At 54.8% G+C, this 24,683-nt stretch overlaps 3 protein-coding genes across 4 annotated transcripts; 2 read left to right on the top strand and 1 right to left on the bottom strand.

Annotated features, from left to right (window-relative positions):
* The first annotated feature begins 1,042 nt into the window (after window positions 1-1,042).
* On the top strand, window positions 1,043-2,482 carry MED11 (mediator complex subunit 11). The gene is made up of 3 exons (XM_062215603.1): window positions 1,043-1,237; window positions 1,439-1,569; window positions 1,965-2,482. Exons 1-3 carry the CDS (start codon window positions 1,153-1,155, stop codon window positions 2,100-2,102), a joined length of 354 nt encoding a protein of 117 aa, XP_062071587.1. The 5' UTR covers window positions 1,043-1,152; the 3' UTR covers window positions 2,103-2,482.
* Window positions 2,483-3,675: 1,193 nt separating this feature from the next.
* Window positions 3,676-11,050, bottom strand: CXCL16 (C-X-C motif chemokine ligand 16). The gene is made up of 6 exons (XM_062215602.1): window positions 10,591-11,050; window positions 10,179-10,317; window positions 9,802-9,884; window positions 6,735-7,106; window positions 4,478-4,549; window positions 3,676-4,365 (listed from the first exon to the last, which is right to left on the bottom strand). The coding sequence occupies exons 1-5, from the start codon at window positions 10,658-10,660 to the stop codon at window positions 4,518-4,520; spliced, it is 696 nt and encodes a 231-aa protein (XP_062071586.1). The 5' UTR covers window positions 10,661-11,050; the 3' UTR covers window positions 3,676-4,365; window positions 4,478-4,517.
* Window positions 11,051-11,691: 641 nt separating this feature from the next.
* On the top strand, window positions 11,692-16,288 carry ZMYND15 (zinc finger MYND-type containing 15). 2 transcript variants are annotated; one of them, XM_062215600.1, is made up of 13 exons: window positions 11,692-12,262; window positions 12,668-12,902; window positions 13,003-13,158; window positions 13,361-13,521; window positions 13,978-14,130; window positions 14,324-14,404; window positions 14,525-14,641; window positions 14,732-14,820; window positions 14,910-15,008; window positions 15,128-15,281; window positions 15,375-15,433; window positions 15,676-15,836; window positions 16,117-16,288. In XM_062215600.1, exons 1-13 carry the CDS (start codon window positions 11,692-11,694, stop codon window positions 16,286-16,288), a joined length of 2,208 nt encoding a protein of 735 aa, XP_062071584.1. The 2 variants fall into 2 exon arrangements, with proteins under 2 accessions (XP_062071584.1, XP_062071585.1); XM_062215601.1 differs by having other exon boundaries at window positions 15,711-15,836; window positions 16,117-16,158.
* Window positions 16,289-24,683: the final 8,395 nt, after the last annotated feature.

The following is a 24,683-nucleotide window of genomic DNA, read 5'->3' as shown; positions in this document are numbered from 1 at the left end:
GGGCTGGCACTGTGACACAGTAGGTTAAAGCCCCAGCCAGCAACACTGGCAACCCATATGGGCGCTGGTTCTAGTCCCGGCTGTTCCTCTTCCAATCCAGCTCTCTGCTGTGGCCTGGGAAAGCAGTAGAAGATGACCCAACTCCTTGGGCCCCTGCACCCGCGTGGGAGACCCAGAAGAAGCTCCTGGCTCCTGGCTTCAGATCAGCTCAGCTCTGGATTTGGCCATTGCAGTCATTTGGGGAGTCAACCAGCAGAACAGATCTCTCTCTCTGGCTCTACCTCTGTAACTCTGTCTTTCAAATAAATAAAATAATTCTTTAAAAAAAAAAAGAAACTGTCTTAAAAAAAGATATCCTATTGTTACTTTATCAGGATTTAGTGAAGGACAAAGTTAAATGCTAGAACTGTCAAGCTTAACTGTATCTCCATCTGCATACCTCCCGCTTTGTATCCGCCCTCTCATCACCCTGCAGTCGGCTGCTCCGTCCAGCAGCCCTTTCTCCAAGAACCCCCTGTCCCGTGCCCCGTGCGGTGCACACCGGCCGTACCTCTACCGTGCATCCACCCCGCGACCACGTGAGCGGCTATCTCAACCATCGCCCAACCCCTAGGCCCACGCGAGGTGGGTAACCAGGAAGGGAAAGGGGGAAAGACGGGGAGGAGCCGGCATCCCGGAGTGTGTCAGCAGCCTGTGTTCAGGTCAGGTGGGTACACTAAGGAGACACCACGGCCAAGCTTTCCCCGGGCAGCGGGCAGCGGGCAGCGTGGGCAAAGGGCGCATGGCTGTACAGCCGGGAGGAATACCCCAGGACTCCCCCCACCACCACCTAGCATCCTGAACACCCTCACAAGTTCTTGTAGAATGAATTAAATATGGACCAGTGTCAGCAGGTGGTGAGGTCTGAAAGTGTTCAGCCTGAGGAATAATCCACACCGCCTCTTACCACAGGTGGTCCCGTGGCGGAGGCGCAGGATACCTGGGAGTTGTAGTTCAGTGACTGCCAGGCGGCGCTGAGCATCCTGGGAATTGTAGTGTCCACTAGAGAGCACTCTCTGCGCAGGTGCAAGCCGACAGTCACTTCCGGGCTGAAGCGTTGCGTTTCGCTTCGCTTAAGGAAAAAAAATCCCGTAAGGGTTTCCCAGAGGGACGATGGCTACCTATAGCCTGGCGAACGAGCGACTGCGCGCCCTGGAAGACATCGAAAGGGAAATTGGTGCCATCCTTCAGAATGCAGGTTGGGGAGCGAGCCGGAGCCGAGCCTGAGCGGCACGCTGACACACTGACCGAAGCGCCGGCGCGCGGCGGGGGAGGGACGCTGTGCGCCTGCGCAGCGGCGGCGGCGGGCGGGGATTCCCGGGGGGCGTGGTCCAGGGGCGGGGCGGGGCGTTCTGGGGCGGGGTTCTCCTGGCGTCCCAGACAGGCCCCACCCCTGCAGGGACGGTGATCCTGGAGCTGTCCAAGGAGAAAACCAACGAGCGGCTCCTCGACCGGCAGGCGGCAGCCTTCACCGCCTCGGTGCAGCACGTGGAGGCGGAGCTGTCGGCTCAGATCCGCTACCTCACCCAGGTGGGTGTGGGGCGGGGGATGAACGGCAGCGCGGCCGACCTCGCGGGGTGGAGGCCGGAGAGCCACTGGGGCGATGAGAGCCTGGGAGAGGTCGTACAGGCCGCGCTGACGCCTCCGGACCCTGTCCTGGGGCAAGAGGTTCCAGGTGCTTCCACCCCGAGAAAAGGGACAGGATTGAGAGATCGTGCAGTCGCTAACAGCGGCTGCCGGTGTTCACGGATTTTTACGGTGTGCTAGATGTCTTGCATTATCCTGCCTGATCCTTCATGAATTTTAGAGAAGTGCTTGTTGTCGCTTCCGTTGAACGGATCAGGTGAGCAGAAGTTCAGGGATCTGCTGCCTAGAGGGGCGATGGGTCAGAGGCAGTGCCCCACTGATGTGTAACTGCCCCGCAGGTGGCCACAGGACAGCCCCACGAGGGCTCCAGCTACTCGTCCAGGAAGGACTGCCAGATGGCTCTGAAGCGGGTAGACTATGCACGCCTCAAGCTCAGTGACGTGGCCCGAACCTGCGAGCAGATGCTGGAGAACTAGGCCGAGGAGCTGGATTGAGCTTGGAGGGACAGCGGCACCTGCACCTCGGGCCGGGACCGAGAGACCTGAGGGATGAGGTGCAGCACTGGAACCCCCCCTGCTCTGCTGGCCACAGGTCACCAGGACAGCTAAAACCCACGCCCGCCCACGGCTGTGTGGCCTGCTCCTGCGCTGCACTCCACATGAGTACCGACAGGCTCTGGTGGGAGATGGGGACTCGGACACCCTGCCCACTTCCTCCTGCAGGCCTGACCCAGAGGCAAAACAAGAACTAAGGGTTTGGATAATAAAAGCAATAGCGACTTCTTACAAAGAGAGCAGACTCTCCCTGAGATCTAGCTGAGGATGCTAGAGATGGGGAAGTGAAAGCAGCAGCCACAGGGGAGGGAGGGTGGGAAAGTCCAGGCCTTGTCTCCAGGATCGTGGGGAGAGGCAGCGTGGGGCTGAGGTTGGGGAAGAACAGCTGATGTACCAGGAAGAGTGACTTGCGACCGGCGGGAACTTTTGGTAAGAGAAGTTGAAGCCGGAATCCTGGGAGGGGGGCAGGAGCCTGAAGCCAGTATCTGTAGAAAGAGTGAACAGCTATAAAAATAATTTTAGTGGCTAAAATACATAAAATCTGCGTAAGCTGTCATTACCCAGTGTAAAGACAGAATTGATCACATAGTTGTTTTTAAAAAAAGAGGGTCTAAGAAGGCAGTGGCTGTTTAATTTTTTTTTTTTTTTTTTTTTGACAGGCAGAGTGGATAGTGAGAGAGAGAGGCAGAGAGAAAGGTCTTCCTTTTTGCCGTTGGTTCACCCTCCGATGGCCGCTGCGGTCGGCGCATTGCGCTAATCCGAAGCCAGGAGCCAGGTGCTTCTCCTGGTCTCCCATGCGGGTGCAGGGCCCAAGCACTTGGGCCATCCTTCACTGCCTTCCTGGGCCATAGCAGAGAGCTGGCCTGGAAGAGGGGCAACCAGGATAGAATCCGGCGCCCTCACCGGGACTAGAACCCGGTGTGCCGGCGCCGCAAAGTGGAGGATTAGCCTGTTAAGCCACGGTGCCGGCCATTAATTTTTTTTTAAATCTTTATGAGAATAGGAGAGACAGATCTTCCATCTGCTGGTTCATTTCCCAGTGTTGTACCTGAGCGAAAGTAAACAAAGGAGCACCACACATTGATAAAATTCAATGGTCCTTTATTGCCGGGGGTGGAGAGCGGGCTCATGCCCTAAAGAGTTCTCGATCCTGAAGCCCAAAGCAACAGGGCTTTTAAAGGCAAAAGCTGCAAAATCAGGAGGGGAATACATAATTACTGGGGTCAAGCTGACCTAAAACCCATGTGAAACTAGTATCAATTATAATCTTGACAATACCAGTTATAATCTTAACAATTCCAATTATAATCTTGACATTAATCCAGGTATTGGTTTTAATCATATGTAGGACATAGACAAGTTACATTTTTATCATTAACCCAGGTGCAGCCTATCCACTTCCAAGCTTCAGTGATCATGCTAGGGGGTTTCTATGTTCTGCCAAGTGTGATGTAGTGGACTGCTATTGTTCAACTGTTTTTTTTGTGTGTGTGTGTTTTGTTTTGTTTTTTTTTTTTTTTTTTTTTTGACAGGCAGAGTGGATAGTGAGAGAGAGAGACAGAGAGGAAGGTCTTCCTTTTTGCCGTTGGTTCACCCTCCAATGGCCGCTGCGGACGGCGCATCTTGCTGATCTGAAGCCAGGAGCCAGGTGCTTCTCCTGGTCTCCCATGCGGGTGCAGGGCCCAAGCACTTGGGCTATCCCCACTGCACTCCCGGGCCATAGCAGAGAGCTGGCCTGGAAGAGGGGCAACCGGGATAGAGTCCGGCGCCCCAACCGGGACTAGAACCCGGTGTGCCGGCGCCGCAAGGTGGAGGATTAGCCTGTTAAGCCACGGCGCCGGCCTCAACTGTTTTAGATCATAGTTTTAGACCAGAGTCTCACGGGGAGGGGGTTCTTTCCCAGAATGGAGTCTCAGGTTCTCCAAAGTGGAGTCCCTACTGTCAAGGTGTTACTTCAACAGATCCAAGATACAGTTGTAAGATAACAGGGAAGGACACATTTCGATCAACCTAGTTCCTGGGAATTTGGGGCCACATAGTTAAACAAGATACACCCTTAGCCTTTAGCGAGCACAGCTAATATGTACAGAAGCAGAGGTCTCCATTTTGATTCTGATTTTACAGGCCGGCAGGTGTCCAATCACTTGGGCCGTCTTCTGCCTTTCATAAGCCGTTAGCTGGAAAGCTGGGTTGGAAGTAGAGGAACCAAAACTCAAATCAGCACTTACATAACCGTCTGTCATCACAGGGCATTGTCATCACTGCCACAGCACTGGGCCTCTTCCTGCGATACTTACAAAACCAAATCTCTCCCCTCTCTGCTCAGACGCTGGATTATCATGCCACACGTGTATAATAAAGCCGCAAATCTGGAAAGGGTAAAGATATTGTAAGATGACCTCTTGAATGAGGGTTTGGGGGAGGTGGTGTTAGGAAAGGAGTTGCAGATGGCTGCCTCCTCACACAGGGCACCAAAATGTTAGGAAAAGAGTCACAGAATAGAGGAGACAGTGCGCGAATTTACAGCCAGACCGAATTTATTCAGAGAAAATAAACCAGCAGAGGTGGGTGGCCAACTGTCTGCGTGTACATGATGGAGCATGTGGCAGAAGGCCATGACCCCCAGGGACCAGGCCCTTTTTGGGGGGGCTAGGGCTGGGGGTGGGGGGTAGGGGGTAGCAGGGAGGGGAATTCAAGGAACTGGGCATGGGCCTTGGGAACCTGGAAAATAAAGCAGGGTGGGGTATGAAGGCAATAGGGTGTGAGACCCAGCTGAGGTTCAAGGGCAAGGAATACATTCCAAAGTTGATCTCCTTTGGGCAGTGAGGGAGAAGGGCTGAGGCTTATGTCCTTGTCCCATCAGGTGGGGTTGACAACTTGAAAAGGAAATCAGACTCTGGGTGCTTTTTTTGGTTTTGGGTTTTTTTGTTTGTTTGTTTGTTTGTTTTCATTTTCTGTTTTATTTATTTGAGAGATAGTTACAGACAACGAGAGGGAGAGACAGAGAAAGGTCTTCCATCTGCTGGTTCACTCCCCAAATGGCTGCAATAGCCGGAGGTTGGCCTATCCAAAGCCAGAAGCCAGGGGCTTCTTCCAGGTCTCCCATACGGGTGCAGGGGCCCAAGGGCTTGGGCCATCTTCCACTGCTTTCCCAGGCCATAGCAGAGAGCTGGATCGGAAGAGGAGCAACAGGGATGTGAACTGGCGCCCATATGGGATGCCAGTATTGTTAGGAAAATGGCGCAGTCTTATCTATGGCACGATCTACACCCTGACACCATCCTAGGCACTAGCCCTCACTGCCATTGCTGGAAGCCAGGTGGCCACACGGCCTAACTGCTGTTGTCAAGCTCCACCCCCATCCTAATGGGATTCGAAGCTCCTACTTCCCTGCCCGCCCTCCGGCAAAGTTTGAAAAGGACCTGTTCCTGAACACTTGGCTCTCTCCTCTCCTCCCCTCCCCCCTCCCCCCCCTTCTTCTTCTTCTCTCTCTCTCTCACCTCTCCTCTCTCCCTCTTACTCTTTCTCCTTCCTTGCCCCTTCCCTCCGGCCTGCTGGGTTTAAGATTGATTATTTATTTGAAAGGCAGGGTAACAGAGAGGCAGAGAAAGAGAGAGAGAGGTCTTCCATCTGCTGGTTCACTCCCCAGATGGCTGCAACGGCTGGAGCTGCGCCGATCCGAAGTCAGGAGCTTCTTCCGGGTCTCCCACATGGGTGCAGGAACACAAGGACTTGGGCCATCTTCCACTGCTTTCCCAGGATATAACAGAGAGCAGGATGGAAGTGAAACAGCCAGGACTTGGACCGGCGCTCATATGGGATGCCAGTGCTGCAGACCAGGGCTTTAACCCGCTGCACCACAGTGCAGGCCCCTCTTTTTTTTAAAGGCTTATTTTTGATGGGCTAGTGTTGTGGGGTAATAGGTTAAGCCACCACCTGCAATGCTTGCATCCCATATGGATGCCACTTTGAAACCTAGGGCTGCTCCACTTCCAATCCAGCTACCGCTAATGCACTAGGGAAAGCAGTGGAAGATGGCTCAAGTGCTTGGGCCCCTGCACCCATGTGGGAGACCTGGATGAAGCTCTAGCTCCTGGTTTTGGCTTGGCTAACCCTGCCACCCCTTTGGGAGACCAAATGGACTTCCAGGCTCCTGGCTTCAGCCTTGGCCATTACAACCATTCAGGGAGTGAACCAGCAGATGGAAAGTTCTCTCTGTCTCTTTCTATCTCTCCACCTTTCAGACAAAATAAACTTACCAAAAAAAAAAAAAAAAAATTAACTCTGACCGGGTACCCAATAGGTAAGCAGTGAACATTTCCAAATTGAATGAATGGCCTTGCCTTCCTCTACAGCTTCGTCTCCCACTAGCCTGGCCTTGCTACCATCTTCTCCGTGTTCAAGGCGAAGCACTGGTCTGGAGCCCATGGGTGGCTTTGCTCCCTCCACCTGAGTGGCTCACTTTTGCTACCACCCAAGAGCCGCTGGGGGCTGGGTCCCTACCAGGCAGCGTCTCATCGTCCCCTAAGGGGAGGGTTCAGAAGTCCGGTTTACCTGGAGAGCACTTCAGGGACCGCTCCCTCCTCCGCTTGCACAGCACATACGCGAGGACTCCAGTGAGGAGGAAGGTGATGGCCAGAAGGGTCAGCACTGGCACCGTGGCCGATGTTCCGGCTGCAGGTCCTACAATTTCTTTTAGCTGCTTCTGGTTCTGCCCAGCCTCAGGCCCGACCTCTGGACTCTGGCTCAGAGGGGCAGTGGTGGTTTCGTTGCCGTGCGCTCCAGGTGGCAGGGTGGTTGGCAGGTGGGTCTGGGCAGTGGAGGGCAGGTGTGCGGATGCCTCCTCTGTGGACTTGGGAATCTCAGTGCTGCGGGAAGGTAGAGGCTTCCGGTGGGCCAGACTCTCCCTGTGAGCGTGTCCACATTCTGGAGAGGGGAGAGGTGGAGAAACAGAGAGTGGGAGAGGAAAAGTACGGTCCTGTCCTCACCCATCCCAAGAGTCATGGCAGACACCCCATTCCAGAAAACCAGATTAACGAGACAGAAGCACAGTGAGTGTATTTAGCCAAGGATTCTATAACCCAAGAGCCTTCAGAAAGGAGACTCGGGGAAATATTTTTATATTTAAGTATGGTGGAGATTGGACAAATAGATTATCTAAGCTGAGGGGAGGGGGCACCCAGCGAGGCCTGTCCGCCCACGTTCTGGACCTCAAGTGCAGGCACAACCTCTCTGGTACAGGATTTATGGCCTGCTTTCAGGTGAGGCAGGTGAGAGAATTCCTTTACCACCGGCTGCCAGGTTAGCGTGACCTTCCTTCTGTGCTTCCCCCAGTAGCTAAGGTGCCCCGCTTTGGGGGTTTCATGTTCCAAACCCCAGCAGAGGGAAGGGGAGTGGGTCCCAGATCACAGCAAAGGGACGGCTGAAGACCAGGAGAGGGAGGCAGTAGCAGAGGGGAAGGCTGGTGACAAGGAGGGAGCAAGCCACAGGATGCAGCCACTGAGACACGGGAGCCAGGAGACCTGGCTTGAAACCCTGGCTCTGCTACAGAGTAGCTGTGTGATCAGGACCTGGGCTCTAACCTCTCTGGGACTCATTTCATTGAGCTGGGAGGTTAGGATGGTTCATAGGTCTATGTAGTCCAATAGGTCTATGTAGAAGGCCAATATGGGTACCACTAATGCTACACGAGACAACTTTAGGGAGGGTATGGAAGAACATTTTTTTTTTTTTTTGACAGGCAGAGTGGACAGTGAGAGAGAGAGAGACAGAGAGAAAGGTCTTCCTTTGCCGCTGGTTCACCCTCCAATGGCCGCCGCGGCTGGCGTACCGCGCTGATCCGAAGCCAGGAGCCAGGTACTTATCCTGGTCTCCCATGGGGTGCAGGGCCCAAGCACTTGGGCCATCCTCCACTGCACTCCTGGGCCATAGCAGAGAGCTGGCCTGGAAGAGGGGCAACCGGGACAGAATCTGGTGCCCCAACCGGGACTAGAACCCGGTATGCCAGCGCCGCAAGATGGAGGATTAGCCTGTTGAGCCATGGTGCCGGCTTAGAAGAACATTTTCTATACTAATAGTGTGTATTGTGGCTGGTGTTGTGACACAGCAGGTGAAGCTGCCACTTGTGACCCCAGCATCCCATATCAAAGTGCTGGTTCAAGTCCCAGCTGTTCTGCTTCCAATCAACTTCCTGCTAGTGTGCCTGGGAAAGCAGCAGTAGATGCCCTGAGTGCTTGGGCCCCTGCTACCCACATGGGAGACTAGGATGGAGTTCCAGGCTCCTTGCAGCCATTTAGGGAGTAAGCCAGCAGATGGAAAATATCTCTGTCTCTGTTTTTCCTGCTCTCTAACTCTGCCTTTCAAATAAATAATAAATCTTTTTTTTTAGAAAAAGGAGTAATAAAATATTGAACTCTGTTTGATAATATATATGCTGACATGTTTTGAGATGAAATATAATTATGCCTGCAACTTACTCTGTAATGCACCAAAAATAAGTGGAGATGAGTGGTGGAGCAGTGAGGCTGACACTGGGGGCACCTGCTTTCTTATCACAGCGCCTGGGCTGGAGTCTGGGCTCTGCTTCCGATTCTGGCCTCCTGCCAGTGTGCACCCTGGGACACAGTGTATTGATGAATCAAGTATTTGGAGACCCAGGTTGAATTCCTGGCTCCTGGCTTCAGCCAGACCCAGCCCTGGCTGTTGTGGGCATTTGGGGAGTAAGCTAGCAAATGGGAGATCTGTCTCCCATTCTTTCTCTTTCTACCATTTTCATATAAATAAAATAAAATGTACAAATTAAAAATAAGGTGTATGGATGATGGATAGGTGAATGTGAAATGAAGCAAATACAGGGTCAGCGCTGTGGCATAGTGCGTTAAGCCTCTGCCTGCAGAGCCAGCATCCCACATGGGTGCTGGTTCGAGTCCCGGCTGCTCCTCTTCTGACCCAGCTCTCTGCTATGGCCTGGGAAAGCAGTGGAAGATGGGCCAAGTGCTTGGGCCTCTGCCCCCATGTGGGAGACTCAGAAGAAGCTTCTGGCTCCTGGCTTTGGTCTGGCCCAGCCCTGGCCACTGTGGCCATTTGGGGAGTGAACCAGCGGGTGGAAGACCTTTCTATCTGTCTGTAACTCTGCCTCTCAAATAGATAAATCAATCTTTCTTAAAAAAAAAAAAAGCAAAAACAGTAAAATGCTTTAAAATCAACATTGTAAACATATATATTTGACTTATTATGGAAATATGTGCAGTATAAATCATGCTGTAAAATCTAATTGATGAGTATATGGATGTTCACTGCATAGTTATTTCAACTTTTCTATAACCACCTTTTTATGGATCTTTTATATTTTGAATATAAATTAATTTCCAATAATAAAATATTGGAAAACAAAAATAGTGCTTTGATTTTTAAAAACATTAATAGCCCCCGAGGTGTCACGAGTCGGCAAAAGCCCGAAGGTGGTGGTGAGTGATGTGTAGTGGAGTACTCTGGCCAGCGTTCCAAGGTTCTGAAACGTGTGATGTCCCAGAGGACAGGAGGGCAGAAGCGAGGTGAACGGTGGGGTGGGGCCAGCGAGCGGGGCAGGGGACGCCCGGGGCAGGACCGGGCAAGTGCTCACCTCCGCCGTCGAAGCATCTCAGCAGTTCGTGCACCCACGGGTCGCGGCTGCCACCGCACACGCTCCGCGAGTGCAGCCGGAACCTGCGGGGAGGAGGCGGTGCGCTCAGCCGGGACGCTCAGTCCCTTCTGTAGCACTTTCCTCATTCCAGAGGCCTGAGGTCACGCCGGGAAAGCTCGCTCCTGCCGAGGCCGGCCGGGAAGTCCCCGGGCAGGTGGGACTGAAGTGGAGAGAGCCGTCGCGAAGGGAACCCGGGGCGGGGACTGGAGCCGCCTGGCGAGTTCAGGCCAACCATCGACGGGCGGGGCCGCACCTGGCCACACCTGGCCGCACCTGCGCCGCCCTCCCCGAGCCTGGGTTGGGGACGGGCCGGGTACCTGATGTAGGCTGGACAGCGGTGGTAGGCCCTGAGCTGTTTTCGGAAGTGTTCCATTAACTCTGGCTTCGGCGGGGTGCTGGAAGGAATTCTTTGGTCGCAATGACAGCTCCCAGTGACGCTGCCCTGGTTGGCACCGACTGAGCGGGACAGAGGCGGTCAGGACAACTTCCCAGGCCAAGGCTGTCCCCACTTGCTGTTCCTCTCCAAGCACTGACCCTCCGGTGCCCGAACCCCCAGACGCGACCCACACGTCGTCGCACCCTCAGAACATCCCATAATCGCAGCTGGAGCCGGGAGTCCCCCAGCTCCGTCCGCAAACTCGGTCGCCCTGGGGACTGCCCAGGTAACTCCGCGGACCCAGCGTCTGCTCCCGGCCGCCTTACCTGGCCCGCAGCCCCGCCCCGACTCACCCGAGACGGCGAGCGCTGCCAGCAGCTGCAGCAGCAGCAGCAGCAGCAGGAGCGCCCGGCGCCCGGTCATCTCGAGGCGCCCCGTGTGACTCCCCCGTCCGCTCCGGACTGTGGCGTCCGCTGGCTTCTCCGCGACTTTCGCTTCCTCCCCGCGCCCGTCCGGAGGCGGCGGAGCACCCACGCACGCCCACACGGACTCTGCACCCGGTCCCCAGGGGCCGCTGCGGCGCCCGCGTGCGCCCGGGGAATCCCCGGGAAGGCAGCGTCTCCGCGCCCCCGCACCCCCGGGCCGGAGCTTCCTTCGGGGAAGGGGAACAGGAATGTTGGGAGAAACCGAAAGCTCAGGCGGCGGGAGGAGGCGGGCCGTGGCGAGTCCGTGGACCTCGGAAATGAGTGACCCACGGGAGCCTCCTTCCGCCTCCCCGACGCTGTCGCGTCTCAGCCGGGATGCTCACTCCGCGGGAGCCCGCGCACGGCCGTGCTGAAGCGGTCCATGGAACGCATAGGGCTGCGCCCTCGCCGGGCCCGGGCGTCCGCCGGTCAGCACCCGAGGAGCGCGCGGCGGGCTCGGGCAGCCCTGACGTCACGACCCTCCCCCCTTCCCCGAGGTATTTACCTTCGAAAGTGGTGGCGGCTGCAGGTACCGGAGGAGTGGAGCGGCCGGGAGGGGCTAGGTCTGCAGGGGCTCATGGCCAAGCCCAGGGGATGCCCCAGCCCGGCTTCCCTCTTCCCTGTGACATATGAATCCAAAATTAGCCACTTCTCATACCAGTCCCCGCAGGGTCTGCCCTCTTCCCTTCTCTCTATCCTCAGTTCAAACCCCGCTTCTCAGGGGTTTGAGTTTGGAGCCCAAAGTTTCCGCCCATCCCTGACTCCTCCCCTTCAACCCTAATCGCCCGTGCCCAGGTCTGGCCTCCCAGTCTCATCCCTGAACTCCATCCTCAGCTGTGAGAACCCGGTGCTCAGCTCCCAGCTCTCATCTATGGGGAACCCCACAAAGGGACCCTACCCCATGTTGTGACCCAGCCCCAATCGCGCCCATCACTCACTGGTCCCTTCCTCTGCTCAGACCCGCCCAAGGCCCCCCGTGCTCCTGCTGACATGGAGTTTGTGTCTGGATACCGGGATGAGTTCCTGGATTTCACCGCCCTCCTCTTCGGCTGGTTCCGCAAGTTCGTGGCAGAGCGTGGGGCTGTGGGGGCCAGCCTCGAGGGCCGCTGGCGACAGCTGGAGGCCCAGATCCGAAGGCTGCCCCAGGACTCTGCCCTTTGGGTGTTGCATGTCTTGCCCAACAGTAGTGTGGGCATCAGCCTGGGGCAGGGGGCAGAGCCGGGCCCAGGTCCAGGCCTGGAGGCTGCCCGACTCCTGGGAGACGAGCCCCCCCTCCACCTGCGAGACCTCAGCCCCTATGTCAGCTTCGTCAGCCTAGAGGAGGGGGAAGAGGACGAGGAGGACGAAGAGAGTGGACAGGAGAAGCGGGCAGGTGCAGAGAAGGCGGGGGCAGAGGAGGGCAGGGAGCCAGTCCCCACCAGCAGGGCGTCCCCGCAGGAAGCAAACCCTGCAGGGGAGCCAGAGGAGACCAAGAAGGAGGTAGGAGGTGGCGAGGACGGCTGCCGAGAGGACAGGGTGGAGGACACGGCTGGACGCGAGAAGAGGAAGGGACACAGGAGCGGTGAGAACCCAGGGCTGCCCAGCAGGACTCCCCTTCTGAAGCCAGCACCCAGCTAAGGGGTACAGACTGGCGACCGATCTGGCCGGAAAAGCTGTTTCAATTGACACACAGGGTGATGTGTTTACTAACTTGAGTCAACATTCCCCTTTCAAGGGGAAAACGATCCAGAAGCCTGGATATACATACACTTCCTGCAGAACAATCTACAGTTCTGACAGCGCCCCTGCCCGCATCGCTGCAAGGCAGCAGAGGCCCGCACAGTGTGGCAGCTGGCCCCTTACAGGGGCACGCTGTCTCCACTTTTGTGCGTTGAGGTTGCTTGCCTAGCCCCAGGAGGCATTTGCATTCGGTACCCCTGACCTTGTCCATCTCCATCCCTCATCCAAATTCTTCCTGTCTCCCCAGACGCCGCCCCCCTGCACCTGTCTTGCCTCTTACTGGTGACTGACGAGCACGGCACCATCCTGGGCATTGATCTACTGATGGACGGCGCCCAGGGGAATGCAGGCCGGGGCTCAGGGACCGAGAACCTGGCTCCTCGGGCCTACGCTCTCCTCTGCCACAGCATGGCCTGCCCCATGGGCTCTGGGGATCCCCGCAAACCCCGACAGCTTACTGTGGGAGACGCCCAGCTGCATCGGTACAAAAGCCTGGTATCTGAGGGTGGGGAGGCCGGGGACCTGGACTCCTGTGCCCCCCCTTACAGCCCCGAGACTGATGTGCTCTTCACCCCTATTCAGAGAGCTGGAGAGCCTGGTCCCAAGGCTGGGGGTGAAGTTAGCCAAGACCCCAATGAGGACATGGGGTCCCCGACCCGGTTTCACCTTTGCCTCCCTTCGGGCTCGGACCTGCCATGTTTGTCACAGGCACAGCTTTGAAGTGAAGCTGACCCCCTGGTGAGCAGCCCCCATAGGCAGGATCAGAGGAAGACCCCAATAGAAAACAGGCCAGGGCAATGGGGGATCCAAGAAGCAAAAACAGCCGTTCTGGGCAGTTCATGGGTATAAAACGAATAAGCTAAATGATGTGTGGGCAGACAGACAGCAGACGGACCTGCGGATGTTAACAGGAGGGGCCCACCTCCTTCCGTGTTCCCAGCCCCCAGTGCAGTGCCGTCCTGTACTGTGGAGAGGCCTGTCTGCGGGCTGACTGGCGGCGATGCCCGGATGATGTGAGCCACCGGTTCTGGTGCCCAAGGCTTGCGGCTTTCATGGAGCGGGCAGGGGAACTGGCGACGCTGCCCTTTACCTACACTGCAGGTGCCATAAAGGAGGGCTGAATGGGTGGAGTCTTTGGGACTGGGGTCGAGGTGCCCAGGAGCAAAGTCCTGGAGTTGAGGGGAAAATGCCTGGGGATGGAGTCTGGCACGGGCATAAGGCTTGGGTTGAGGTATCTGGGGCTGGGGGCTACATCCCTGGGCTGGGGCTGGGGTCTCTGAAGGCTCTGGGTCCCTGAGAGTTTGAGAGAACAGATACTCAGACACCTGCCTGCTGCCCAGTGCCACCACCAACTGGCACTTCTTAAAGGCTCAGTGCTCACCTGTAAAAGGGGAAACGAACAATGGTAAAGATCCAGTGATTGCTATGGGACACTGGGGGCCCAGAGCCCATGCTACAGACACTCAAGAGACATTGGTTTCTTCCCTGGCCAGAACCAGGCTGAGTCCCTGGGGGGAGAGACCCCAGGCCCTCAACCCCTCCCCCCTCCTCCTCCAGAGGTGACCAGTGAGACCTTTAACAAAGAGGCCTTCCTGGCCTCGCGAGGCCTCACCCGTGGCTACTGGACCCAGATCAGCATGCTGCTCCCAGGCCCCGGCACCCCCAGGCAGCCCTGGGGCAGTGTACCATCCCACAGCCTTCTGCTCAGTGGTGTGTAGGGGGCTCCTCTGCCTGGGGGGAAGGAGTGGGTTCCAGATAACCCGGTGCACAGGGTGGGGTCACTTCAGGTCACTCCCCCCACCCTGAGAGGGCTCCTCCCTCCAGATTGGGAGAAGGGGGGCAATGGGTCAGGTGGGGGTCTCTCTCTGGCCCCAGATGCCTCTTCTTCCTTTCACCCTCTCAGGAGACCCCTACCAGCTCCTCCAGGGGGACGGGCCTGCCCTGATGCCTCCTGTGCCCCCAGACCCACCCAGGAGTCTCTTTGGTGAGCTGGAAGGGCCCTGAGGGGACCAAGGATGGGGAGGCCAGAAGCCTGAGTGGCTGTTAGCCTGGAGGTGCTGGGGGCCAGGCCTTGGCCAGGTGCCCAGTAACCCCCTCTCCCCAGGCTCGTGGCAGGATTACTACACATGGCGGGGCCTCAGCCTCGACTCCCCCATGGCCGTGCTCCTCACCTATCCGCTGACCGTATACTACGTCATCACCCATCTGGTGCCCCAGTCCTGTAAGGAGGAGCAGGGAGGGAGCCAGGGGTGCAGGGGCAAGAGGGGGCAGCGAGAGAGACCACACCTTACAGAGCTGGCTTCTCACACAGTCCCTGAGCTCAACATCCAGAACAAACAGTCACTGAAGATCCACGTGGTGGAGGCTGGGAAGGAGTTTGACCTGGTCATGGTGTTCTGGGTAAATCCCTCCAGGCCCGAAGACTGGGCTTTTGGGTGTGGGGACAGACACAGGGTTGGACCCAGATGTGGCCTTTCTCTGTCTTTCAGGAGCTGCTGGTTCTGCTCCCCCATGTGGCCCTGGAGCTGCAGTTTGTGGGTGACGGCCTGCCCCCCGAGAGTGACCAGCAGCACTTCACCCTGCAGAGGGTGAGCCCTGACCCCTGCTGTGGGCCCTCTGATGGGAGCCTGCCCCTCCCTGCCCTCCTCTGGCTCGACCCTGTGTGTCCTCCAGTGCCCTGACTTGCAGTGGCTTCCCGGCCCCTCAGGATGGCCCCGAGCTGTCGGTCCGTCCCGGTGCTGGGGCATCAGCAAGGCTCGGCTCTGGGACTAAGGAGAAAGGGGGCCGCAGGGATCTTCAGATCAAGGTATGCGCCAGGCCCTACCACCTGCTCCAGGGACCCAAGCCCGACCTGGTTATCGGTAAGAGCCCCAGGGCTCAGCAGCAGGGGTGTGGGGACAGTGGGCGAGAGGCAGGCCAAGGGAGCCAGCGTCCCCTTGCTCTGTGTCCCGCAGGATTTAACTCCGGCTTCGGTCTCAAGGACACTTGGCTGAGTTCCCTGCCCCGGTTACAGGTGGGGAACGGAGGCAGAAGGGGGCTTGCCCCGCCCTCCTGCTCTTCCCAAAGTCTCCTCTGCCCACCAACTGCTCCTCAGACATGGGGCCTCTGCCCGCCCTTGACTCTCCCCCGCCCCAGGCTGCCCCCCCCCCCCCCGCCTCTCCTTTCCAACCCGTCCGCGGGGGTAGGGGGCAGGGGTCGGGGGTCGCGGCGGGGAGGAACTTCTACCGGAGTCTCTGAGGGCCCATCACCGCCCAGTCGCTCCGAGTGCCGGCCTTCTTCACCGAGAGCAGCGAGTATGGCTGCGTGATGGACGACCAGACTATGGCGGTGGCCACCGGAGGGGGCACCAGCGCCGCACGGCCCAACCCCTTCCGCTCCCCCTTTCGCCTGCGAGCCGCTGACAACTGCATGCCCTGGTAAGGGCCCGCGACCCTCACTTACTCCTGACCCCTAATTTATTTTGCTGTCCCTCCGCCCGCATCCTGAAGTCCTCTTGACCCCGGCTCTGCCACCTGCCTTTCGGGCCTCCCTACTCGACGCCCCTCATTAGACCCAGCCTACAAAATCCACCCCAGCTCCTGGCCCCGCCCTTCGCCCCGCCCCCGGGGCCCCGCTGCCCTCTCGTTGGCCGGGCCGTCTTCTAGTCCCGCCCCGGAAACGCAGCCCCGCCCTGACCACGCCCACGCGCCGCTCCAGGTACTGCAACGCCTTCATCTTCCACCTGGTGTATAAGCCTCCACCTGCGGGTGCGGCCCGCCCGGCGCCGGGCCCCGCGCCCCCGGCCCCGACCCCCGCCGCTCCTCCTGTCCCTGCCCGCAGACGCCGAGGAGAAAAGAAACCTGGGCGCGGGGTCCGCCGGCGGAGATGAGTGCCGACGGGGGAGCCGCCCGTCCCCGCCCCAAACACGCCCCCGGCAGCGCGCAGGGCCCAGGGGAGGGCTGGTTGGTGGAACAGACAGGTAAATAAAATGCCTTGTTTGAAACCTGAGTCATGGACCTCGTTGTTCCACGCCCACAGTCGGAGCTTTCTTTTCTTTTTTAAAGATTTATTTTTTACTTGAAAGTCACAGTTACACAGAGAGAGAAGGAGAGGCAGAGAGAGAGAGAGGTCTTCCATCCATCCACTGGTTCACTCCCTAGACAGCCGCAACCGCTGGAGCTGCGCCGATCTGAAGCCAGGAGCCAGGAGCTTCTTTCAGGTCTCCCACGCGGGTGCAGGGGCCCAAGGACTTGGGTCATCTTCTACTGCTATCCCAGAGAGCTGGATTGGAAGTGGAGAAGCTGGGCCTGGAACGGGCGCCCATATGGGATGCTGGCACTGCAGGTAGCGACTTTACCCGCTACAGCGCTGGCCCCCAGGGACCTTTCAACCAGCAAGGGAGGGAAGGCTTCAGGGATGGTTTCCTTCCCCCAGCCTCTGTCTCCCTCTCCCACCACGTCCCTTCTCCAGCTTAGGGATCTGAACTGCTTTGGTAACCCCAAACCCCTCTCCATTTCTACCTCGGTACATCATCATCCAGCTTCCTGCGCTAAGGGAAGATGGAGAAGCAGAAGGTGGCTCCTACTCGCTGGCAGGGGCAGCAATGCAGCCCCTCCCCCCTGGGGGCACCCAGCCCCCTCGGTTTGGACTTGCTGAGAGGCCCCACCACCCACCTCCAGCCTCTCCTCTGTTGTATCCAGCCGGAGTTATTCTCAAATCACTCCAGTCTGGCAGCTTATGCCGAGTTCCACCGCGGACTCCCCACATCCCATCCCCCACGGCAGCCAGAACACATTCCTTTCACATTGCATTGGAAGTCAGCCTTCTTCCCCTCCTAAAGAGTGAGCCAAACTTGGTGACTTCAGAATCACCAGGTATAGAAAGGGAAACACAGCAGAGAACGCGGACAGACGCCACCTTAGCAGAGGGACCCAGTGTGGTAGCAAGGAAGAGGTCTCCCCGACATCAGACATCGCATGCTGCCCTGCTCAGTGTGGTCACCTCAGTGGTTTCCATCCCCCTCGGGCTGATCTGACGGAACATCAGACGCACCTGCAGGACGGTCCACAAAACACCTGACGCAATCCTCCAGGAGCACCAGGGTCGTCAAAGACAAGACCGTGACACTGCGCCCTATTGGAAGAGACCAAGGAGATACTGCAATCATACTAAATCCATCTCCTTTCTCCTTTTCACATTCTGATGAACAAAGGCTAGTTACTGAGCTTGTGACTAGCTGGGGTGTCTTTGCGGTTCAATAGATAAATAGCACTATCTGAGAAGTCCAGAAACTGGCCCTGGGGTAGCCAGCTCCAGCTGCCCTGTCCCCTGGCCCGCCCTGCTCAGTGGATTGGACTCGGACTGCAAACATGAGAGCAACCACTGTGCCTCCAACCAGTCCTTAGCACCTGGCCAGAGGCCAACCTGCAGCTGGTCCCATTCATTCCCCCATCCCCCCTCTCTGCTTCTTGTTAGAAGTCTTCCTGCTAGCTCCCGCCTTCTACAAACTTGCTCTGTGTAATTGGGAACTTAAACCAGAAATCTAGCTAGTCAGTTTAGATACCTTCCTTGCAGTCACTATATTTCATGTAATCACAATTACTTATTTTTTAGAGGTGTGTTTATCTATTTTGAATGAATTACAGGGAGAAAGGGAAAGAGACAAAAAGAGATTGTTCATCCGTTGGTTCACTCCCCCAGCTGGCTGCAAGGGCCAGGGCTGAGCCAAGCCAAAGCCAGGAGCCAGGAGCTTCCTCTCAGGTCAGATCTCCTATGTGGGTAGCAGGGAACCAAGCATTTGAGCCATCTTCAGCTGCTTTTCCCAGGCCATTAGCAGGGAGCTGGATTAGAAATGGAGTAGCCATGGGGCCGGCACTGTGGCACAGAGGGTAAAGCTGCTGTCTGCAGTGCCAGCATCCCATATGGGCACCAATTCAAGTCCCAGCTGCTCCACTTCTGATCCAGCTCTCTGCTATGGCCTGGGAAAGCAGTAGAAGATGGCCCAAGTCCTTGGGCCCCTGCACCAGTGTAGAAGACCTGGAAGAAGCTCCTGGCTCCTGACTTTAAATCAGCACAGCTCCAGCTGTTGAAGCCAATTGAGGGAGTGTACTGGTGGATGGAAGACCTCTCTCTCTCTCTCTCTCTCTCTCTCTCTCTCTCTGCCTCTGCCTCTCTGAACTCAGTCTTTCAAATAAATAATTAAAAAACAAAAAAAAGTAGAGCATCCGGGACACGAACCAGCACCCATATGGGATGCTGGCATCACAGGCAGAGGCCTGACTGTGCCACAACGCTGGCCCCAACCTTTTAGGTTTTTTAAAAAGATCAAAAAGGGGGTGAGTTTTCTGAAGCTAAGAAGAAAAAGCTTAGGCCGGCGCTGTGGCTCAACAGGCTAATCCTCCGCCTTGCAGCGCCGGCACACCGGGTTCTAGTCCCGGTTAGGGCGCCGGATTCTGTCCCGCTTGCCCCTCTTCCAGGCCAGCTCTCTGCTATGGCCCGGGAGTGCAGTGGAGGATGGCTCAAGTGCTTGGGCCCTGCACCCCATGGGAGACCAGGAGAAGCACTTGGCTCCTGCCTTCGGATCAGCGCAGTGCGCCGGTCGCCGCGTGCCAGCCATGGTGGCCATTGGAGGGTGAACCAACGGCAAAGGAAGACCTTTCTCTCTGTCTCTCTCACTGTCCACTCTGTCAAAAAAAAAAAAAAAAAAAGAGGAAAAAGCTTGATGCCACCATTAGTGAATTACCCTAATCATGTTTTCTGAAAAACATTTTTTTTTATTTACAAAAAAAAGACGTGTGGAGACTATATATATCCCACTGCCATCTGATTATAAGAGGCAATACAATGTAATTCTGCCCTTTTCAAAGAAAACTTGCACATCTCTTCATTCCCTTCTTCATGAACTTTCTGAAGCCCTCTCATAGAATGTATATTATGAAAAAACTATGTATGAATTTCAAAAACGTTTTGCTCCAAAATGAACGCATGCCAACTTGTTATAATGTGTCTGGACTAGATCTAGATCGAAAGATAGGACATCAGTGCAGAATCAGCCCCCGCCCCAGCATGAAGCAAGAACAAGCATCAGATCCAGTGGCAGAATGGAGAAGTCACTCATGCTTTATGAAAGCTTCATGGGGATGATGCCCCACGGAAATCAGCAGTTTACAAATGCACAGTTCATTTTGAGAAGGGACAAAATGATGCTGAAGATGAAGCTTATAGCAGCCGACCATTGAAAAGAAAAAAAGGATCTTATCCACGTCCTATTTGAAGAGGATCAGTGATTAACAACATGAACAATAATCAACACCAGGGGCCAGTGCTGTGGCATAGTGGGTAAAGCTGCCACCTTCAGTGCCAGCATCCCATATGGCTGCTGGTTTGAGTCCTGGCTGCTCCACTTCCAATCCAGCTCTCTGCTATAGCCTGGGAAAGCACAGAAGATGGCCCAAGGCCTTGGGCCCTTGCACCTGAGTGGGAGACCCAGAAGAAGCTCCTGGCTCCTGGCTTCAGATTGGTGCAGCTCCAGCCATTGCAGCCATTTGGGGAGTGAACCAGTGGATGAAAAACCTCTCTCTTGCTTTACCTCTGCCTGTCTGTAACTGTCTTTCAGATAAATAATAATAAATCTTAAAAAAAAAAAACAACACCATAAACATCTCCATGGGTTCATCTAGCACAACTCTGAAAAATTAAAGTTAAGCAAAAACAAAAACAAAGACAAAAACAAAAACCCACACATTTGAAAAATAATGAAGTTAAACAAACTCCATGGGTGCCAAAATTGTTGCGCCCAAGTCAGCTGCAGACAAGAACAGAGCTTTCGGTGGAAAGCTTTAACTTGGGGGATCAACATCCTGAAGCATGTTCTTGAAGAAGGATAACAGGAAATGAAACATAGCTTTACCACTATGATCCCGAAGACAAAGCACAACAAACTGGTGGCTACCAAGAGGCAGACGTGGTGCAGTCAAAGCGAAAGCAGGCCAGTAAGAGCAAAGGTCATGAGAACAGTTTCTTGGGGGGATGCTCAAGACATTTTACTTGCCAACTTTCTGGAGGGCCAAAGAACAATAACACCCATGTGTTTGGAGAGTTTTTGGGAAAAGCCAAAAAATAGCAGAAAAGCAAAAAAATTAGCAGAAAAATGCCTCAGGAAAGCTTCCCCAAGACATCTTTCTCCACTTTGATAATGCTCATGCTCATTCTTCTCATCAAATAAGGGAAATTATGCAAATTTTTAAACGATTTATTTATCTATTTGAAAGACAGAGTTAGACAGAGGGAGAGACAGAGAGATCATCTATCCACTGCTTCACTCCCCAAACGGCTGGCTCATATGGGATGCCAGCATTGCAGGTGATGGCTTAACTCACTGTGCCACAATGTTGGCCCCCTTTACAAGTGTTTTGGTGAGAAATCATTGGGCAGCCCCCTTACAGTCCTAATTTGCTCCTTCTGACTTCTTTTTGTTTTCCTAATCTTAAAACATCATTATGGGGGGGTGGGGAGACTGGTGCTGTGGCATAGCAGGTTAAGCCACCACCTGCAGTGCAGGCATCCCATATAGGCAGCAGTTCCAGTCCCAGCTGCTCCTCTTCTGTCCAGCTCTCTGCTATGGCCTGGGAAAGCCGTAGAAGATGGCCCAAGTCCTTGGGCCCCCGCACCCGTATGGGAGACCCGGAAGAAGCTCCTGGCTTTGGATCAGCGCAGCTCCGGCCATTGCTGCCAATTGGGGAGTGAACCAGCGGATGGAAGACCTCTATCTCTCTATCTATCTATCTCTATCTCTCTCTGCCTCTCCTTCTCCCTCTGTAACTCTGACTTTCAAATAAGTAAATAAATATTTTAAAAAAAAACATCATTCTAGGGCACCCATTTTTCATCAGTTAATCCTGTAAAAAAGACTTCATTGACCTGGTTAAATTCCCAGGACCCTCAGTTATTTAGGGGTGGACTGAATGGTATCACTGCTTACAAGTGTTTGGAACTTGATAGAGCTTACGTTGGGAAATAAAGTTTTGGGGCCAGTGCCGTGGCTCCCTTGGTTAATCCTCTGCCCACGGCACCGGCATCCCATATGGGAACCGGTTCTAGTCCTGGTTGCTCCTCTTCCAGTCCAGCTCTGCTGTGGCCCGGGAGTGCAGTGGAGGATGGCCCAAGTGCTTGGGCCCCTGCACCTGCATGGGAGACCAGGAGGAAGCACCTGGCTCTTGGCTTCAGATCAGCGTAGTTCCAGCCGTAGCGGCCATTTGGGGGGAGAACCAATGGAAGGAAGTCCTTTCTCTCTGTCTCTCTCTCACTGTCTAACTCCATCTGTAAAAGTAAAAAATAAATAAATATATAAAAGAGAAAAAAATAAAGTTTCTGTTTTTCATTTTTGTATTTTAATGCCATTTTCCACAAACTTCTTGAAGTACCCTTCTATAAGGTGTAACATTAGAGGCAGGTGGTGAATTGTATATGGGCACACTCTACCATCTTTTCAACTCATCTATAAATCTAAAAATATTTCCGATTAGGAGTGGGTGTTTAGCCCAGGGGATAAGATGCCCACATCAATCCCTGGTTCCAGCTCCGGACTGCAGCTTCCCGCCAATGCAGACTCTGGGAGGCAGCAGAAATGGTTCAAGTACTTGGGTCCCTGCCAACCATGTGGGAGCCTGGATGGAGTCCCTGGCTCCTGGAACAGTCGCAGCTGTTTCAGGCATTTGGAGAGTGCATCCTCTTTCTCCCTCTCTCCCTCTGCCTCTCAAATTTAAAAATTGTATCAAAATAAAAAGTTAAAAATCAATTTCAAAGTCCTGTGTTGTGGCATAGAAGTTAGTCTCTGCCTTCAGTGTTGGCATCCCATATGGGCACTGGTTTGAAACCGGCTGGTCCACTTCTAATCCAGCTCCCTGCTAGCCCACCTGGGAAAGTAACATAAGTTGGCCCAAGTCCTTGAGGAGTGAATCAGTGGTTGGAAGATTCTCTCTTCCTCTCCTCTTCTCTCTGTAAGTCTGCCTTTCAAATAAATATGTATATTTTTAAAGATTTATTTTATTTATTTGAAAGACAGACTTACAGAGAGAGGTAGAGACAGAGAGGTCTTCCATCCGCTGGTTCACTCCCCAGATGGCCGCAACGGCCAGAGCTGCGCCGATCGGAAGCCAGGAGCCAGGAGCTTCTTCTGGGTCTCCCAGGCGGATACAGGGGCCCAAGGACTTGGGCCATCTTCTACTGCTTTCCCAGGCCATAGCAGAGAGCTGGATTGGAAGAGGAGCAGCTGGGACTAGAACCAGCACCCATACGGGATGCTGGCACTTCAGGCCAGGGCTTTAACCCGCTGTGCCACAGCGCTGGCCCCATAAATAGATATTTTTTTAAAGTCAAATTCAGACTCCTTGGTAGGCTTATAAGGTACCTCTCTCTTTCTTGTTATCTTTTATTATAAGTATTTTTAAATCCACGTATACACAAAAGCCCAGAAACTTAGCATAATAAATCTTTATATACCCACCACTGAGCTTCAACAATTATCAACATTTTGCCTATTTTATTATTCTCTCCAGCATTTTCCCAGAATATTTTAAAGAACTCTCCAGATGTCAGTCATCTCACTTATATACATCTGTAACTAGCAAGGGGTTTTTAAAAATGCCGTTATTGGGGGCCGGCGCCATGGCACACTAGGTTAATCCTCCGCCTGCCACACCGGCATCCCATATGGGAACCGGTTCTTGTCCCGGTTGCTTCTCTTCCAGTCCTGCTCTCTGCTTGGGCCCCAGCACCCACATGGGAGACCAGGAAGAAGCTCCTGGCTTCGGATTGGTGCTGCTCTGGCCATTGTAACCATTTGGGGAGTGAACCAACAGAAGGAAGACCTTTCTCTGTCTCTTTCTCTCTCTCACACTGTAATTCTACCTGTCAAATAAATAAATAAAATCTTAAAAAAAAAAAAAGGGGGGGGGGCGGCGCCGTGGCTCAACAGGCTAATCCTCCGCCTTACGGCGCTGGCACGCAGGGTTCTAGTCCCAGTTGGGGCGCCGGATTCTATCCCGGTTGCCCCTCTTCCAGGCCAGCTCTCTGCTATGGCCTGGGAAGGTAGTGGAGGATGGCTCAAGTGCTTGGGCCCTGCACCCGCATGGGAGACCAGGAGAAGCACCTGGCTCCTGGCTTCAGATCAGCGCGATGCACCGGCCGCAGCGGCCATTGGAGGGTGAACCAACGGCAAAAAGGAAGACCTTTCTCTCTGTCTCTCTCTCTCTCTCTCACTATCCACTCTGCCTGTCAAAAAAAAGAAAAAAAAAAAAAGAAAGAAAGAAAAAAAAGATAAAGAGGTACCTAATGACTGTTTAAAATTTTTTTTAAAAAAATGCCGTTATCGCGCCCAATGTTGTTAACACCTTAGTATCTTGCTTGCTCAATTCACATTCAGCTTTCTTGCTACTTCAAAGACGCCCTCCACAGTTGGCTTGTTCCAATCAAGAAATAAATAAGGTCCACACGTGCATTTGGCTGTGTCTCTCGAGTTCCTTTTACCCCATGGCCGATCTCCCTCCCCTTTGCTTCCTCTTTATTTTCTTGTCAGTGACTCCATGAGAAACAGAAGCAGTTGTCCTGTGGGACACGGGGCATTGTGGGGCTGGCTGCTGACTTCCTCGGGACATTTTAAAATGTGCTCATTTCTTTTTTTGGTTCCCATAAATGAGTAGTTGGAGATCCAGACGGCAGTGCTGTTTTGATGAGGTGCTTGCTAACACTGGCCGGCTGATCTCACTACACTTCCTGCCCCTTCCCCACCCCCCACCCCCCCCAGCCAGACGCCGCCTCACTCACTGGGGAACTTCCCACTTTCCTGCTCAGCGAATCCAGCTCAGCACTGGCCTCCTCAGACACCCAGATGAAGCCAGACGCCCCGGTCCCCCCACTCACCCCTACAGCCTCCGGGTCCCTCCCTGGGGCTGTGTCATGTCGCAGCCCTTTCGATTGCACACCCAGCAAGAATGGGCACTGCCCCCGGCCCTTGGGGTCCAGCGTGGCCTGTTGAGGAAGGAGCGCATCAACTGCCCGTGAAATGACTTCCACAGTCCTCCCCGTCTTTCCTCCCGGCTTCACACCCCACCCCAGCCGCCGTCTTAAAGGGTCTCTGGTGGATTGAGGGGAAATAGAACTTTTCACCACTCCCTTGGCCAGAAAATAACCTTTCCCTAAGTGCTTGCCATCTATTGCATAAGAGGATGGAAGAATTTGTTATTTCTGACTGGTGGGATTACCAAGGATTTGCTTATTCCTTTTGT

This window comes from Lepus europaeus, chromosome 18 (genome assembly GCF_033115175.1).
Source record: "Lepus europaeus isolate LE1 chromosome 18, mLepTim1.pri, whole genome shotgun sequence".
Classification (NCBI taxonomy): Eukaryota; Metazoa; Chordata; class Mammalia; order Lagomorpha; family Leporidae; genus Lepus; species Lepus europaeus.
Note: the sequence above shows the minus strand (reverse complement) of the source record. Positions and strands in the feature narration are given on the sequence as shown.

Bases quoted from the DNA above. Each gene is read 5' to 3' on its own strand.
- MED11 (XM_062215603.1), top strand. From the start codon at position 1,153: ATGGCTACCTATAGCCTGGCGAACGAGCGACTGCGCGCCCTGGAAGAC. The intron at 1,238-1,438 runs GTTGGGGAGCGA...CCACCCCTGCAG, and splicing joins TGCCATCCTTCAGAATGCAG to GGACGGTGATCCTGGAGCTG. The intron at 1,570-1,964 runs GTGGGTGTGGGG...ACTGCCCCGCAG, and splicing joins AGATCCGCTACCTCACCCAG to GTGGCCACAGGACAGCCCCA.
- CXCL16 (XM_062215602.1), bottom strand. From the start codon at position 10,660: ATGACCGGGCGCCGGGCGCTCCTGCTGCTGCTGCTGCTGCTGCAGCTG. The intron at 10,318-10,590 runs GTGAGTCGGGGC...TGTCCCGCTCAG, and splicing joins GGCAGCGCTCGCCGTCTCGG to TCGGTGCCAACCAGGGCAGC. The intron at 4,550-6,734 runs GTAAACCGGACT...TACCCTTTCCAG, and splicing joins GTCCCTGAAGTGCTCTCCAG to ATTTGCGGCTTTATTATACA.
- ZMYND15 (XM_062215600.1), top strand. From the start codon at position 11,692: ATGGAGTTTGTGTCTGGATACCGGGATGAGTTCCTGGATTTCACCGCC. The intron at 12,263-12,667 runs GTGAGAACCCAG...CTGTCTCCCCAG, and splicing joins GAGGAAGGGACACAGGAGCG to ACGCCGCCCCCCTGCACCTG. The intron at 14,405-14,524 runs GTGAGCTGGAAG...CCCTCTCCCCAG, and splicing joins CCCACCCAGGAGTCTCTTTG to GCTCGTGGCAGGATTACTAC.